Source organism: Scyliorhinus canicula, chromosome 15, assembly GCF_902713615.1.
Source record: "Scyliorhinus canicula chromosome 15, sScyCan1.1, whole genome shotgun sequence".
NCBI lineage: Eukaryota > Metazoa > Chordata > Chondrichthyes > Carcharhiniformes > Scyliorhinidae > Scyliorhinus > Scyliorhinus canicula.
Genome location: NC_052160.1, coordinates 44,949,712 through 44,967,807, shown reverse-complemented (window position 1 = coordinate 44,967,807; position 18,096 = coordinate 44,949,712). Strand labels below are relative to the sequence as shown.

General features: G+C 44.1%; 1 protein-coding gene across 1 annotated transcript; it reads right to left on the bottom strand.

Moving 5' to 3' along the window:
* Window positions 1-210: 210 nt before the first annotated feature.
* On the bottom strand, window positions 211-17,856 carry bricd5 (BRICHOS domain containing 5). Its single transcript, XM_038820588.1, has 6 exons — window positions 17,691-17,856; window positions 17,019-17,156; window positions 13,465-13,602; window positions 10,421-10,528; window positions 1,205-1,358; window positions 211-734 (listed from the first exon to the last, which is right to left on the bottom strand). The coding sequence occupies exons 1-6, from the start codon at window positions 17,811-17,813 to the stop codon at window positions 640-642; spliced, it is 756 nt and encodes a 251-aa protein (XP_038676516.1). The 5' UTR covers window positions 17,814-17,856; the 3' UTR covers window positions 211-639.
* Between the last annotated feature and the right edge of the window lie 240 nt (window positions 17,857-18,096).

Below are 18,096 nucleotides of genomic sequence, written 5' to 3'. Positions count from 1 at the left end.
CCCACTTGAGACGTCATGTCAGCGCTCAAATAAAAGTGTGGATTTTGGAATTTTCCGGTTAAGGGATGTTGTACTCCGTTTGTATCGTTCACTCTGCAATAAGTGACCTCCCTCTTTCCTACTACTCCCCCATTTTGTGGCATGGATGTACCATAGTTTTGAAGTAGTGATGAGTAATGAAATTCAATATCCATGTTACAGGCTATAATAGAAGTTTATCTGTGTTGACTTGATCAATTTTATTGTTTCTCTGAAAAGCTCAAAAACATATATGGATGGTATACATCTCAGTAACACAAACCAGGAAACTTCAAAAATCGATGGTAAAGAAACTAGTCTTCTGATGCCATTGTAAAATTGATAAATTTACGAACTAGGGGAAAACAAAGTGTTTTTTTAAAAACAGACCATCAAAAATAACTTCATTCCCCTTCCCCTCCCTCCGCATACGTTGCAGCATGTCCTTGCATTGAGGTTCATTAACCAACTGCGAAAATACTGAATAAGAACTGGAAAAGAAGGGAATCAGTAAGGGAAAGACTGAGGATTGTACATTAAATTAAGTGTTTTTTTTAAACAAACCGGCTATGTTCTGTCATTGTAAAGACTAACGTGAAGGAAAGGTGCAACGAGGAGTGTTTAATCTGGCAGATAGTAAAAACACACTGAGACACAGACGTTGTTTGGAAAACAGATATCGATGCAGAAGTAGATCAGCCGTTGTCTTCCAGGCCCTGTTGAAGCAGAAAGGTAGCATTGTGAGAAAAATCAGCAGCCAAATGGAATTCAGCCATTCGGGATCACTAGCATGCATTTAATTACTGACTGAATTCACATCACAGCCACACCCTCTGAGCTGTTTCATGGGCCAGAGTTCTGTGAGGTCGGGGCACTATATCGTAAACGTTATGAGTGCAACAAGCTCCTGTGATTGGGGCTTGTGCAAGCCCGAGTAGAAATGTATCACTTGTTAAACCACAAAGTCATGTGGTAAACATTCTGCATCATGACCTTGTCTGCCTACGAAACCTATCGATGGACAGGTGGAGTTTATTGTAGAGCAGAAGAAGGTAAATTCTATATCTGACTTTCTGAAGTCTGTAAGATATAAATGAAATGAGTGAAAGGAGATTATTCCTAATCTGAGACTTTTTCAGAAATAACATTTTCAAGAATTGATTCTTTTTTAAAGTGTGGTACTTACTGTTACTTTCCTGGAGCCAGTACACAGGGGTTTGATTGCAGAGACTGTCAATGTGCTGTCCCAGAGTCAGTGGGTCCACTTTGTTTCTACTCAGAATTCCAAGATACTTCCTGGAGAACTGGGTTTCATTTCTCAGCAGCAACAACTGGTTGAACTAAAATAAGCAATGTTTTCAATGTTTATAATTCTTATGGTTTTCCAAATGATTAAATTTGCTACAAACTTTGTACATCCTGAATTCGTGTCCATGTTCTCAAACCCCTTTGTGGCTTTGTCCCTCCATATCTCTCTAATCTTCTCTTGCCTCACAGCCCCCTGAAATATCTGTGCTCTTCGAAATCTGATTGCTTGTGCATTCCCAATAATAATTACCTCACCAGCATGCCTTCAGTTGCCTATTCTCCAAGTTCTGGAATGCCCTTCCCACACTTCTCTGCCTCTCTTCCTCGCTTTCCTCCTTTAAGCCACTCCTTAAAGTCAACCTCATTCACCAAACATTTGTTCATCTGACCTAATTTCTCCTTGCAAAAAGAGGATTCTGGGGAAAAGAAACTCCGGGTAAGGCAACAGCAGTAGGGAGAGAAAACAGAGTTAATGTTTCAAGTCCATCTGATTCTCCATCAGAATTAAAGCGAGGGAGAAATGTGTTAAGATATTAAACGGTAGCTCGGAAAGATTGCAGCAAGATGCAGCAATCTTAACACAAGATAGATGGCCTGGTGAGGAAGTGTGTGTGTGTGGGGGGGGTGGGGGGGGGGGGGGGGGGAGAGGCATTATTGCATTGAGATAATAAGATGTATGGGATATTGAAGAAAAAGGATTTAAGATAGAGGAGAAAGGTCACAGTCTAAAGTTATTAACATCTCTGTCTTGGTGGCATACTTTATTTTATAGTGTTTCTGTGTTTTGCCTTTATGTCAAAGGAGCTATGTAAATATATATGTTGTTTTAAGTGCTGTTCATCCATCACCCCATACCTTTACAAATCTCCATTGGTTCCTTGTCCTCCACAGATTGATTTCAAAATCCCTCCACAGCCTTAACTTTCCTTTTCTTCAATGCCACTCAACCAATCGATTGTTTCGTCTGGCATCTCTGCTCTTGGACTCCAAATTGCTTTTGGAATAGACACGCTGTCCATGCCCCCAGCCCCAGTCTACATCAGCCAGGTGAGCCTTCACCCTCCATAACCCCAGAATATGAAATTACTTTCATAACTCTCTAATCATAACCCATTGTTCAAGCAGACTAAATATACCATTGAAGCTCAACCTGTCGATGCATTCATTCCCCATTGAATCCCATGTCTCTAGAACATCATCTTTCTCTTTGAAGAAAATCACTGTTGCTTATCAACAGTCAAGTTCATCCCTACTGCCTGTCAACGTTTTCACTGAAGTTCATCACTCAGTTATGTTTCTCACTACGGGATCAATTATGTCGTAAATAACTTCAAAGTCTTGTTATCTTTCTTGGTAGATTATTCTAAACATTTGCAATTATTTGAGTTGAAAAAAATGCCTGTGTCTTTGCTGGCGAGTTTGGAGGCTATAAATGAGAGTAAGAGCAATGGAGAAACACCATGCCATGGTAAGAGTAGAAGCGTGTGGGGAGTGGAGCCCACAGGGCAGGAATGTAGTTCTAAATGTCTGACCCCTTATTATGAGACACCTAGGGCGCGACAAAGTGCTGACGCCGGAGTGAAAACCGGAGTGTTTCACTCCGGTGTCGGAGGCCGCTCCTCGCCCCCTATTCTCCCACCCCCCAGGGTTCTAGGAGCGGCGGCGCGTTGTCAATTTTGCGCGCCGGGCCTTGGCGCCCGCTTAAAAGCATCGCCGCCTGAATGACGCGGCCGCGCATGCGCAGGTTGGTTAGCGCCAACCCGCGCATGTGCGGTTGCTGTCATCCCCGCAGGCGCCCCATAAGAATGGAGCATTGATCTTGCGGGTCGGCGGAGGGAAAAGAGTGCGTCTTTTAGAGACGCCGGCCCGACAATCGGTAGGGACCGATCGCGGGCTAGACCCCTCCTGAGCACCCCCCTGGTGCTTGATCCTCCCTCTCCCCCCCCCCCCCCCCCCCCAAAACAGGCCCCATACGCAGTGGCCACGCGCTGCTCACGCCGGCAGCGACCAGGTGTGGTTGGCGCTGGTGTAAACCTGTCGGATTAGGCAGGCCGCTCGGCTCATCCGGACCGGAGAATCGCCGCTCGACGTTAGAAATGGCGAGCGACGATTCTCCGAGTGGCCTGTCGTAAAACGCGACACGCCATTTGGGGGGGGGGGGGTGGGAGAATCGCGTGCGGGTTCCAGGGCGGCGTGGCGTGAATCGCCCGGCACTCCCGCGATTCTCCCACCCGGCGTGGGGGTCGGAGACTCGTGCCCCTAGTTCTAGAAGAGAGTTGAGAAACTACCATTGTTTAAACTAAAACACAGGAGGTAAGAGGAGATCTAATAAAAATGTTTCCTCTAACTGGCGTCAATAAGGGGTCAGTAATTTAAAGTTATCCCATAAAAGCAATGAGGTGATGTTAGGATATATTCCTTTTTATGTGGAGGGTTGTTAGAGTTTGGAACATTTTACCAGGATTGTTTGAGGCAGCGACCATTACATCTTTCAAAGGAAAATTTGATAAATATTTTAAAGCATAGAAAGATTGTTAAGGCATTAGTAGGATAGGACTGGAAGAAACTATAGAGAGAGCATCGGAAATTCAGAAATTGGGGAACATGTCTGCGAAGGAAAGTCACATAGTAATATGGGATGTAAAGTGAGCAAAGATGAAACCTGAGAGTTTACAAACATACTCCAGGGAATTTAAAAGGAATTTAGATAAATACATGAGGGAGAAAGGAGCTATGCTGATAGGATTTAATAAAGTAGTGGAGAGAGGATAGTCGAGAGAGGATGCTTATGTGCAGCATAAAAACTGGTGCCGACCAGTTGGGCTGAATGACCTGTTCTGTTCTACAAATACTGTGTGGAAGTTGAGACGCATCTTAAATTACAATCTCAATATTACCTCCAGATCTTGCCTGCCCTGACCATCATCCTTTTTCAGCAGTACCAGGCCAGATTTCTCAAATCCACAACTTCCTCTGCATGAGGCAGTGACCATTACAGTTTTCAAAGGAAAATTTAATAATACCGTGGGCAGCACGGTAGCACAGTAGTTAGCACAGTTGCTTCACAGCACCAGGGTCCCAGGTTCGATTCTCGGCTTGGGTCACTGTCTGTGCGGAGTCTGCATGTTCTCCCTGTATCTGCGTGGGTTTCCTCCGTGTGCTACGGTTTCCTCCCAAAGTCCAAAGATGTGCAGGTTAGGTGGATTGACCATGCTAAATTGCCCTTCAGTGTCCAAAAAATGTTAGCTGGGTTACTGGGTTATGGGAATAGGGTGGAGGTGTGGGCTTAAGTAGGGCGCTCTTTCTAAGAGCCGGTGCAGACTTGATGGACCAAATAGCCTCCATCTGCACTGTAAATTATATGATTCTACGAACTGAGACTGTAACAGGTATGGTCTGAGAAACAAGCTTCCAACACCGAGTCAGGGAGAAACATTTGTTTTTTTTATATAGCAAATGAAGTACAGAAGAACTGCAATTCCGGCAAGATGCATGATCGCAAGCACTGCATGTCTGGCTGTCCTTTTTAACAGCAAAGTTGCTTTTATAAATGAGGGACAAACATACCATTAGGTAAATGAATTGCTTAGAGCAGTAATGAGCCCTACAGAACAGAAGGCCTGATTTCTTATTAGTTAACTGAACTAACTCATTCAAGAGAATGGATGTGGCACAATTGGCTTTAGCGACCTTGGATTAAGTAGGGTGAAAATCAGCCTGGGTTCCACGTTCTGATTGCTGTACATTAGCCTCTGCTAGAAAGTGGATATCAGGCGATGCTTTGATCACACACACTGTGACTCCTCATCACAGTTGACCAGTTCACTGTTTGGGCTCACACATGAAAAATAGCTGCTTGGGCGAGGTTACTGGAGCATGTGGAACCTTTTGTAGCCTCTACAGATTCAAACAAGTGATCTAAATTTCGTTGAAATCTAGTTCTCCTCCACGATGAGTTCCTTGATTGGAATTGAATTGGAGAGGTGAACTGAGATGATGTTTCAGCACAGCATTCCACATTAATGCTGCAACTTTTGCAGCGAGAGTGGAACAAAGTAGGCTCTGTGTTAAATCAATGGCCACTCATCAGGGATGCATTTCATTCTGGACAACAGCACACTGTCAAAATACACAGGGTGAACTTGGCTTGCAGGGCTTGTGTTAATGTACTAATATCCATGTAAAATATCACTGCAGTAACAATTTGATCATTTTTAATGAATTCAGCGTCCTAATCTATGGGCATGTTAATATATTTCTTAATTAGTCATGATCCTATTTAATAGGAAAATTGCCTTTGAAAATTTGTGTAAATCCTGGTGTGCTCCAGTTGCCCAGGTAGAAACCCCCATGAGATCACTCAGTCTTAATTCAAACTGATGTTGGATTTAAGACGTTATTGGCTTTTGTTGAGTTACTTATTCTTCCTGCCAGTGAATGCAAATTAAATAAACTGTAAATATCACTGGGATTCTAGCAACCCAGAAGGCTACAGGCAGAGCTTCACAATAATCTTCATTGTAACTACATTACACTAATTATTTAAGAATTTGAATTTCAAAACAAAAGATAGAAGCAACAGTCAATATTTCAGTCCCTTGAGCATGCTCCTGCATCCGCTATGACCATGGCTGATCTAATGTAACCTCAACTCCATTTTCCTGCTCCCACCTCTTTCCCCTCTGGATCAAAATGCAACCTTCAATAATCTAGCACAACCTCCATTGAGAATTCCAAAAACATAACAATACTATTTCTCCTCATTTCCATTTCCAATAGACCAGCCATTCTGAAACTCTTAACTAGTTGTGGGTTCCCCCAGGAGGGAAAGCATCCTCTCAGTTTCTACCCTGTCAACCCCTCTGAATTTTAATCTTGTGTTTCAATAAGGCGATCTCCCATTCTTCTAACTTCCAAAAAGTAAAGGCCCAAACTCAACATTTACTCATAAGACAACCCTTCATCACTGGGATCAACCGAGTGAACCTTCTCTGAATCACCTCCAATGCAAGTATATTTTTCCTTAAATAAAGAGACCAAAAGTGAGCAGGATTCTGTTCTCATCAATGTTTTTAAAAATTAATTTACGGGTTAGGCCAGCAATTTATTGCCCATCCCTGGTTGCCCTTCAGAAGGTGGTGGTGAGTTGCCTCCTTGAACTGCTGCAATCCTTAAGGCGTAAGTACACTCACTGTGCTGTTAGGGATGGAGTTCCAGGATGTTGCCCCAGCGAAAGTGAAGGAACGGCGATATATTTCCAAGTCAGGGTGGTGAGTGACTTGGAGGGGAACCTCCAGGTGATGGGGTTCCCAGGTATCTGCTGCTCTTGTCCCTCTAGATGGTAGTGGTCATGGGTTTGGAAGATGTTGTCCAAGGAACCTTGGTGAGTAACTGCAATGCATCTTGTAGCTGCCACTTTTCATCGGTGGTGGAGGGTTTGAATGTTTGTGGATGGAGGAGCAATCAAGCAGGCTGTTTTGTCCTGGATGATGTTGAGCTTCTTGAGTGTTGTTGGAGCTGCACTCATCCAGGCAAGTGGAGAGTATTCCATTACACTCCTGACTTGTGCCTTGTTGATGGTAGTCGGGCTTTGAGGTGTCAGAAGGTGAGTTACTCACCGTAAGATTCCTAGCCTTTGACCTGCCAGGGTAGCCACAAATTTAAAAAAAAATTTAGTGTACCCAATTCATTTTTTCTAATTAAGGGACAATTTAGCATGGCCAATCCATCTACCCGGCACATCTTATTTTGGGTTGTGGGGGCGAAACCCACGCAAACACAGGGAGAATGTGCAAACTCCACACTGACAGTGACCCAGAGCCGGGATTGACCCTGGGACCTCAGTGCCGTGAGGAAACAATGCTAACCACTGCGCCACCATGCTGCCCCGGGTAGCCACAATATTAATACGGCTAGCCTAGTTCAGTTTACGATCAATGGTAACCCCCAGGATATTGATTGTGGGGGATTCAGCAACGGTAATGCCATTGAACGTCAAGGGGCGGTGGTTCAATCCTCTCTTATAGGAGATGGTCATTGCCTAGCACTTGTGTGGCACAAATGTAATTTGCCACTTATCAGACCAGCCTGGATATTGTCCACGTCTTGCTGCATTTGGACATGGACTACTGCTTCATTATCTGAGGAGCCACGAATGGTGCTGAACATTGTGCAGTCATCTGTGAGCATCCCCATTTCTGATTTTATGAGAGAAGGGAGGTCATTGATGAAGCAGCTGAAGATAGTTGGGCCTACGACACTACCCTGAGGAACTCCTGCAGTGATGTTCTGGAGCTGAGATGATTGTCCTACATAGTTTAGCAAGATTTCCCTGCTTTTATACTTCATTGCCTTTGCAATAAAGGCCAACATTCAATTTGCCTTCCTAATTAATTTCAGTACCTTTTGTGATTCATGTATGAGGCCACATTGAGCCCTCTGTATTGCCGCATTATGTAGCCTCTCTTCATTTAACGAATATTCTTTTCTATTTTTCCTGCCAAAATGGACAACTACACATTTACCCACATTATGCTCCATCTGCCAACTTTTTACCCACTCATTTTTTTCCCAAGTTCAAAGAAGGTTCACTGATTGCTGAGATGAAGAGGTTATCTTCTGCGGAAGGGTTGGGCAGGTTGGGTCTCAATACATTGGCATTTAAAGAATGAGGGGTAATCTTATTGAAACATAAGATCCTGAGGGGGGTTGACAGGTGGATACTGAGGTGTTTCCCTTTTGAAAGAGACTAGATTTAGGGAACACAGTTTAAAAATAAGGGGCATTTCATTTAAGACAGATGAGAAGAATTTATTTTTCTGGGAATTGTTAGTCTGTGGAATTCTCTACGCCCACAGTTCAGTGGAGGCAGGCTTATTGAATATTTTTAAGACTGAGTTAATTTATTGATTGACTGCGGAATTTGGTGGGTATCGGAGATCAATAGGAAAGTGGTATTGAGATCACAATCAGACCAGCCATGATCTTATCAAATATGGGAAAGGCTCAATGTGCTGAATGTCCTCCTCAACTAATTTGTATGCCTATGTTTTCAGACATTGTATCCGCCTCACAACTTACTTTCCTATCTACCTTTGTATCATCAGCAAATTTGGTTACAATACACTCTTTCCCTTCATCCACGTCATTGTATAGATTGTAAATAGTTGAGGCCGCAGCACTGATTCCTGCGGCATAATCCTGGTTACAATTTGTCAACTTGAAAATGACCCATTTATCTGGAATTTGTTTTCTGTTGGCCCAATTCTTTATCCACCCTAATATATTACCCCATCACCACAACTGTTTATCTTCTATAGTGACATTTAAGGTGGTACCTTTGGAAAACCAGATAAACTACATATACCGGTTCCCCTTTATCCACCCTGCTTGTTGCTCCTCAAAGATTTCTAACAAATCCATCGAATATGATTTCCCATGGCAGCATGTGGCGCAGTGGTTAGCACTGGGATTACAGGGCTGAGGACCCGGGTTTGATCCCGGCCCCCCTGGGTCACTGTCCGTGTGGAGTTTGCACATTCTCCTTGTGTCTGCGTGAGTTTCACCCCCACAACCCAAAGCTGTGCAGGTTAGGAGGATTGGCCATGCTAAATTGCCCCTTAAGTATCCAAAAAATATATAATTGGGCACTCTAAATTTATAAAAAAAACATTATTTCCCTTCCATAAAACCATGTTGACTCTGCTTGATTTTTAAAATTTCTTGCTACAACTACTTTAACTATGGATTCCAGTATTTTCAAAATGGTGGATATTAGGATAACTGACCTACACTCTCCTGATTTCTGTTTCTCTCCTTTCTTGAATAGAGGTGCTGCACTGGAAGTTTTCCAAACATCTGGGACCTTTCCAAGTCTAGTGTTTTGAAAGATTACAACCAATGCATCCACCACCTCTCTAGCCAGTTCTTTAAGATCCTTGGATGAAGGCCATTGCCTCCAAGGGATTTGTCAACCATTCCCATTAGTTTTCCTAATACTTTTTCTCTAGTGACAGTGATTGCTTTTGATTCCTCCCTCCCTTTTACTCTGATTTGCTGCTACAATCGGGATGCTTTTCGTGTCTTCTACTACTGGAAACAGAAACAAAATACTTGCTCAAACTCTCTGCCACTTCCTTATTGTCCATTATGAATGTCCTAGTACCCTCTTGTAAGTTTATATTAGCCACTCTTCCTTTTTCATATACTTTCTGTTTTGTTTTTTATTTCTCGCTGATTTAGTCACATATTGTAATGTCTCCCACTATTATTTCTTTAATAAGTTTTCTGGTTTCTAAAGTTTCCCCAGTCTTCTAGCCTACCGCTGCCCTTTGCAGCACTGTAACCCCCCCCCCCCCCCCCCCCCCCCACCCCCACCAATGGAAACCATTCTTAACTTTCTTAGTTAAATGAATGGTTCATCTTTCTTGGTCTTTTTTCCTCAGTAGACTAGGATTGTTCTGCGGAGACGGCCCGCCATTGTCATGGGTTTTCTGCTTCTTCGCACCCTCCGCTGCCGGGAACGCATGGTGGGACTGGTTGAATATTTGGACCGATTCTTGAGGGTTCTGAAAAGGCTCCTTAAGCGATGGCAGACATTTATCTACCATCTTACCTTTTAAGCTATCGTGTTTGTTACTTTGTTAATTATTCTGCCTGTCCTATGTTAAGGCACATGAAATTGAAGTTCACTTCAAATTTCGCTCGAAGAAACTAAGTTTGTTCCCCAAACTTAAGTCCATTAAGTCCATTGCCAGAGTTAGACAGAGCAAGAGAGTCCAGGAAGGGAAGAGATGAGCCAGAAATGAGGTCTGTAAAAGTCAGGAATTAGGGGGAATCAGAAATATAAATGAAATTCTCAAGGCCAGGGAGAGAGCCAGTGACAAGGTCAACAGAGTCCGATTAAGAGGCCAGGGTGGGAGCCTGAGTGGGAATGGGACAGTGTCCCATCTGCCTGACAAACAGACCAGTTTAACCTATGAATAACAATTTTTATCTGTAGCTGATTTCATTCACTGCACCTGACTTTTGATGCAACTATGAAGCTATAATCTGATTTCAAGTCTGCCACTAAGAGGTGTTAACATTGCCTTACCTTCTGCTCTTGGGCAGTGATGACAGTGTGAATATTTTCCTGGTCGACAGCCAGCATTTTCCGAACTAGACAGATGTTACTTCCTCCAGGCTGGTAACAAACTAAACCCTGTTGAGGGGCAGAAAAATTGTTCAGTCTGTGTGCATATGACACTCGGCACTTTACCTCAGCACTCCTCAGTTAAAGCAAGAAATTCATATATTTCGCAGGCTTTCAACGGCATGCTCACAGTGTCGAGGATCCTGGTTCGACCCCATCCCCGGGCCACTGTCAGTTTGGATTTTGCACATTCTCCCCGTGTCTTCGTGGGTCCCACCCTCACAACCCAAAGGTGTGCAGAGTAGGTGGATTGGCCACACTAAGTTGCCCCTTAATGAAAAAATTATTCTTCAGACTCCGTGCATGTCATATCCCCGAGGGGGCTTTTTGTCCCTCAATTCTAGGGCAGCCTGAGGAAGACTGATCCGGGGAGTTTTCAGTGTATGTTTGAATGATTCGATCGGAAGTGAATAGGCCAGCCCGCAAAGAGATGATAAAATTGTGGCGCAACAGGATAAACAGAGTTCTGGATGGTTTTAATGAGCAGTGACAGAAGGTTTGAAAAAATCACGGGCCTGGGGTTTCGGTCACATTCTGTTGCTGGACTGCTTTTTCTCGGTGACTTCATTTCTTTTCAAAATGGGTTGCAGAAGTGTTGCAGTGGTTGGGGATTTTGTTATTTTGAAATATTAACAGATCTCTCGCGCAGGGTGACCAACTCAAATGAAATGAGGGACTCTTCAACCATGGGACAATAGGGGCAGGATCCTGTTGCGCCACAATTTTATCATCTCTTTGCGGGCTGGCCTATTCATAGAACAGTACAGCACAGAACAGGCCCTTCGGCCCTCGATGTTGTGCCGAGCAATGATCACCCTACTTAACCCGTATACCCGTAACCCAACAATCCCCCCATTAACCTTACACTACGGGCAATTTAGCATGGCCAATCCACCTAACCCGCACATCTTTGGAACGTGGGAGGAAACCGGAGCACCCGGAGGAAACCCACGCACACACGGGGAGAATGTGCAGACTCCACACAGACAGTGACCCAGCCGGGAATCGAACCTGGGACCCTGGAGCTGTGAAGCATTGATGCTAACCACCATGCTACCGTGAGGCCCCCCCTGATTCACTTCCGATCGAATCATTCAAACATACACTGAAAACTCCCCGGATCAGTCTTCCTCAGGCTGCCCTAGAATTGAGGGACAAAAAGTGACCCATAAGGGACATGAGACAAACAGTCAAAATAAGGGACAGTCCCTTAAAATATGGGGCACTTGGTCATTCTGGTCTTCTGGTGAGTCAGAAGTTTAAAAAGTTCTGTCTGTGTGGAGTTTGCACATTCTTCCCGTGTCTGCGTGGGACTCACCCCACATCCCAAAAACATGTGCAGAGTAGGCGGATTGGCCACGCTAAATTGTCCCTTAATTGGAAAAAAAAGAATTGGGTACTCTAATTTCTTTTTAAAAGTTACAAAGTTGAGAGTTTGAAGTGGCTGGTTTAGCACAGGTGCTAAATCGCTGGCTTTGAAAGCAGAACCAGGCAGGCCAGCAGCACGGTTCAATTCTCGTACCAGCCTCCCCGAACAGGCACCGGAATGTGGTGACTAGGGGCTTTTCACAGTAACTTCATTTGAAGCCTACTTGTGACAATAAGCGATTTCCATTTCATTTAATCATTTCATTTCATTTTATGGAATGAAGTTGAAGACCCAGAAACTGGTGGGGTGCTGAGGTCGGGTGAGATAATAAAATGTTAAAGAATCTCAAATCTGACCTCACGCCCCCCCCCCCCCCCCCCCCCCCCTTGCCGGGTTTAACAAAAGAAGGAGTGGACAGACAAGCTGCTCTCAGGAGTTTGGTTGGTAATTTAAATAAGGCTGGTTGAGGCTTGATCATCTGAGCTACGAAGAATTAAGTGTCTGGATAGCGGGGTGGCGCAGTGGTTAGCACTGCTGCCTCACAGCGCCAGGGACCCGGGTCACTGTGTGGAGTTTGCATATTCTCACCGTGTCTGCGTGGGTCTCACTCCCACAACCCAAAGATGTGCAGGGTAGGTGGATCAGCAACACTAAATTGCCCCTTAATTGAAAAAAAAAATGAATTGAGCACTTTACATTTTTTTTAAAAGTGTCCGGATAGCAGCAATGCTTCCCCAGCTCCACACACACACACACACACACACACACACATGGAATTGGGCTTGTGCATCGGACATCCAGCCCAACCCTACCACCCTCTCAGGAACAACAATAAAAGGATCATTTAGATCCGAAATTTTAACACAGTTTCCCCCTCCACAGATGCTGCCAGATCTGCTGAGTTTATCCATCATTTTCTGTTTGTATTTCAGATTTCCAGCATCCGCAGCATTTTCCTTTTATTTTAGTAAAACCCGCCCTACCTGCTCCTAACAGCTGCTCTGGAATTTTTCTTTCCTGCTCGAGTGGAAATCAGGCCTGTCACTCAGACTGACTTCCAGGCGGGGAAATCTGTGAAGAAAAGTCACACACGGTGGAGCTAAACCTCCACAGAATACAGGGAAACCCAGACATCCATGTTTCCAGCCTAGAAGAGGCTTCCATTTCAGGGGAAGTCCAAACTAGGGGGACAATTAAAATGAAACAGTCATTAAAAAATCCAATAGCGAATTCAGGAGATACTAGTTTACCTAGGGAGTGTTTAGAATGTCGAACTCACTTCTGCAGGGTGTTGTTGAAGAATATATACATACCCTATAGGGGACAGCTTGTTAAATAATGAGGGAGAAACGGAGGACATGCTGGTTGGGCCAGATGAAGTAAGGTGCAAGGAGAAGCAATGTGAAGCAGACCCATTGAACTAATTTGCCTATTTTGTGCTAAAACAAAAATCCCTGTAACCGAGCCTCCTCCAGTTGCAGTCTGAGGATTCGTCTGAGAGAGTTCCAAGCAGCAACTCGTAACTTAATATATAAAACATTGCTCATCGATAGAGCCACCTCAGTCCCTTACTCACATTCTTGCTGTCAAACAGCACCACGGTTGTGTGGTTCCTGTCCATTCTGTGGTAAGTTACCAGATCCTCCTCCTCGTTCACAACCGCTGACTGACTGATTATGGCACCTTGTACATCGTGAAATGTTATCTGCACAACCTGGGGAGAAGCAGAAGCTCGAATATTAAAACCAGAGAAAACTTCAACCCAGTGGCTATGATCTCCTCGATCTTGGTTTTACTGAATTGCATCAAAGGACAACACTTTTTTTAGAGCAAAAACAACACAAATGCACACAGATCGGGTGAAAAAAAATGTGTAAGCAAGTGTATGCATTGTGCATGAATGGATAAACTTCTCAATCTCAGATTTGTTACAGTGCAGCGGGAGGCCATTCAGCCCATCATGTCTGCACCGGCTCTCCAAATGAGCATCTGACTTGGTGACATTACCTTATTTTTCCCGTACCCCTGCACACTATTCAAGTAGTCCTCTAATGTCCTCTTGAATGTCTCAACTGAACCTGTTTCCACCACACATCCAGGCAATGCATTCCAAACCCAAACCACTCACTGAGAGGAAAAAGGTTTTTCTCATATCAAATTTGATTTTTTTGAAGACCACAATCTGTGCCCTCTTATCTTGATCCTTTCACGAGTGGGTACAGTTTCTCCCTGTCTACACTGTCCAGTCCCCTCATGATTTTGAATATCTCTCTCAAATCTCCTCTTGGCCTTCTCTCCAAAGAGGACAGTCTCAACCTCTACAATCTAATAATAATAATCGCTTATTGTCACAAGTAGGCTTCAATGAAGTTACTATGAAAAGCCCCTAGCCGCCACATTCCGCCACCTGTTAGGGGAGGCTGGTACGGGAATTGAACCCGCGCTGCTGGCCTTGTTCTGCATTACAAGCCAGCTGTTTAGCCCACTGTGCAATCTATCCTCATAACTGAAGTTCTCATCCCTGGAACTATTCTCGTAAACCTCTTCTGCACTAGCTCCAATACGCTCACATCCTTCCTAAGTTGTTTCCAGAACTACACAATACTCCAGGTGACGTTTAACTAGTGTCTTGTATAAGTTCAGCATAGCCCCCTTGCTCTTAAACCCTATGCTCCTATTAATAAAGCCCAGATTACCATATGTTTTATTAACTGCTCTGTCCAACTATCCTGACACTTTCAATGATATATGCACCCATGTCGCTCTGATTCTGCACTCCCTTCAGAATTTGGCCTCTTATTTTATATTGTTTCTCCATGGAGAATGGAGATGAGCTTACAGCATGAACAGGACCAGTGCAAGTAAATACTGAGAATATTGAACTAGCTGGTGGGTTTACCTGGGAAACAAGGTGGCAGCAGTGGATCAATGAGTAGAACTCTTATGTCTCACACAGTAAAGTTGCGGATTTAAGTTCCACTGCAAAGACTTTAATTTTTTTGATTTTTAAAAAAACAATTTAGAGTACCCAATTAATTTTTTCCAATTAAGGGGCAATTTAGCGTGACCAATCCACCGACCTTGCACATCTTTTGGGTTGTGGGGGCGAAACCCACGCAAACAGGGGGAAAATGTGCAAATTCCACACGGACAGTGACTCAGAGCCGGGACCAAACCTGGGACATTGGCGCCATGAGGCAGCAGTGCTAACCACTAGGCCACCGTGCTGCCCTAACTTTAATGTTAAATATAGGCTGGCATTATAGTACCATGGAAGTGCTGCACTGTTGGAGGTTCTGTCTTTCGGATGAGATTTTAAAGCAAGACCCCGTCTGTCGTCGCAGATAGACATAAAACCTGCCACCACAGTGTTTTGACTGGCATAGAATTCTCCTGGTGGCCTATCCAATATTTCTCCCTTAGCCAACATCACTAAAAACTGATTACCTGACCATTTGTCTCATTGCTGTTTGTGAGAGCTTACTGTATGCAAATTTGCTGTTTAATTTCCTACATTATGTACTTTATTGGTTGTAAAGTGCCTTGGGATACCAAAGCTTTATATAAATGCAAGTTCTTTCTTCCTCAACTGGAGTACTACTTTAGCGGCCCGAGTTCAAATCCCACTAAACTTTGACGATTTGAGTCTTGCACACATCAGGAAAGATCACAAGACCAGGCAGGCCGCTCTAGCAGAAATATTAATTTTTAGCAAATGTTGTTGAATTGTGGAATTACATCCAATGTTGGACACTATGTTTTGAGTTTTGCAATCACGGGCTGTTTGGATACGGTCGCCATTTTGCCTGTTGTTAAGAATGAACTGAACGGCGATGTAAGATTATCAGTCGGGCTCACAGTATGGCTCACTTACGCATGGATGCTAGAAACCACATATATTCGCGCACAGGTCATTGTCCTTTGAATGCGGAAAGAGCATGTTCACATATTGCCCCTTTTTCAAGTGAACAAAGCTCAGGGGACAGCCATTCCCTGGTTCATTCGCCATGGCAATGACTTGACCAGTCATAAATGACCTACCTGGTTTGAATTTAAGCAAAACCTTGGCCATTAACTGTTCCCTGCTGTGTTCACCAAGCAGAGTCCGCGTGCAAACCAATCAACAGTGTAATGGCAGCATGGTGGTGCAGTGGTTAGCAATGCTGCTTCACGGCGCTGAGGTCCCAGGTTCGATACCTGCTCTGGGTCACTGTCCATGTGGAGTTTGCACAATCTTCCTTTGTTTGCGTGGGTTTCGCCCCCACAACCCAAAGATGTGCAGGCTAGGTGGATTGGCCACGCTAAATTGCCCCTTAATTGGAACAAAATGAATTGGGTACTCTAAATTTTTTTAAAACAGTGTAAATTACTGTTGGTAATCTTGCGAACGGCCAAGATGAGCGCAAGATGAAAAGCTTAGATAGGCGTCTCTTTTTTCAGCAACATTCAATTTCTGTACTACTAAAAGACTAATTTGAATTCAGTTACAGAAGTCTTGAAATTCAATGCATTAACCATGCATTTTTATTACATTCTACAGAGTTAACGCTGGAAATAAAAGAAGCAACCTCAGTCATTTAAAACAGTACAGAATATGCCCAAGGAACTAAAACTTACAGAAAACATACAATCAGGAACCACCATACTCAAAAAAGCACCACCTGGAGGTTATCTTAGTATAGCCTCCTGTGCTATATTATTCTGTGGATCAAAAATCTCACAATAGTTCAAAGTGTTTCTAAATGAACCCAAATGAACCATTAGTTGAAATAAAATGCAATGTTTTGTGCTTGGAACAGGTAACTTGGGTGTGTAAGATGTCAAGCCAAAGCCACACACTTGGGGCGGAGATAGAATGAGAAACTCCAGGAAACACAGCAGCTAATTCAGAATCTGAGAAATGATCCAGCTTCTTGTAAACATTTATAAGTTCTGAGCTGATCCCCTTGTTCAGTTCCTGTCTGTTTCTAACATTCCCAGTTTGTTGTAAAGAACTGTAGTCTCTCAAATTTACCTCGCAACTGACCAATTCCTCTTCAGCCTCCAGCATCTTTCCACTTTCCTAACTCGACTGTCCATTACCCTGAGCCTGGAGGGCAGGAAAGGAGTAAATCAGAGGGTTTAACTTACCTGCCGGTTGTTTCCTCTCAGATTCAGGATGCCCACGGCTGAGACCCCGATAACTGCAGCCACGACCAGCAAAAGTAAAGCTCCCCACAAGATGCGCAGCCCAATCCCGGCTTTGGCTCCCAAGTGATCTGCTTGCACCTACAGTGGGGACAGTGTAGGGAGAAAGAGTTTGGACGTTGGTTCTGCAGAATAGGCACAACTTTCAATCAGATTTGTTGATTGAGATGGAATTAATTTCTGAAATTGCAGGAATGAAGAGGAAGTGGATCCCATGTCTGTGGGATGACCTGCTCAGAAAGGAAGTCTTTCTTTGCTGCCAGACAAGCACGAGTCTCAACCAGAATCAAATGCGAAGAGTCTCTGAGGACCCATTGACTGAGCCCATTGTGGAGCATCAGCTTCTGTGAAACCTGCTGCAGTCCTGTGTGACTGAGCATTCAGCCCAACCCTACTTGACATTAAAGTCCAGGGTTCTGAAATCATAAAACTGGCAGCTATCAAAGAGACTAGTCACTGGCACTAAGCGTTTTCTCACCAGCTCAGCCAACCTATGGTGTTGTTAGTCATGTACTGCATACTGAACATGAAGAAAATCCCCTCTGCACCTGCCCCCACCCCACCCAATTTAAGGTAACAGTGGATCCTAGAATGTCACTGATACTTAATACTCACGAATGGGAAAACACCCTTCAGGGTATTTGCGATCCGCCTGCTTCTCTCCATACTCTGAGAATACTGCCTGCAATTCCCGTCTCCTGTCTGTCTCCTGCTGCTGTGGACATCGACACTGTTCATTGATGGAGCCGAAACTTCTGTGCCTGAACTCCCTTCCCTTTCCTGAGCCTCAAGCTTGTTCTAGCCAAGGGCTGCAACCTGATGCCAGGTCTGATTGATCAACAATAAGTAGAGAACTGAAGAGTGCCAGTATTACAAGACAGGAGCCAGAGAGCAGCTGGTGCCAGTGAGTCCCTGAGATGCAAGAGCATGTTCAGGAATGTGAGTGAAGTTGAAGCCTGCTTGGATGCACAATGATATACAGTCACTGATAGCAGTTACAATATGTTCAGATATATTAGAA

Coding starts and splice junctions, on each gene's coding strand:
- bricd5 (XM_038820588.1), bottom strand. CDS start 17,813: ATGAACAGTGTCGATGTCCACAGCAGCAGGAGACAGACAGGAGACGGG. Junction 1,359..10,420: donor TCACTGCCCAAGAGCAGAAG/GTAAGGCAATGT, acceptor TGCTTATTTTAG/TTCAACCAGTTGTTGCTGCT. Junction 735..1,204: donor CTGGCTCCAGGAAAGTAACA/GTAAGTACCACA, acceptor CTGCTTCAACAG/GGCCTGGAAGACAACGGCTG.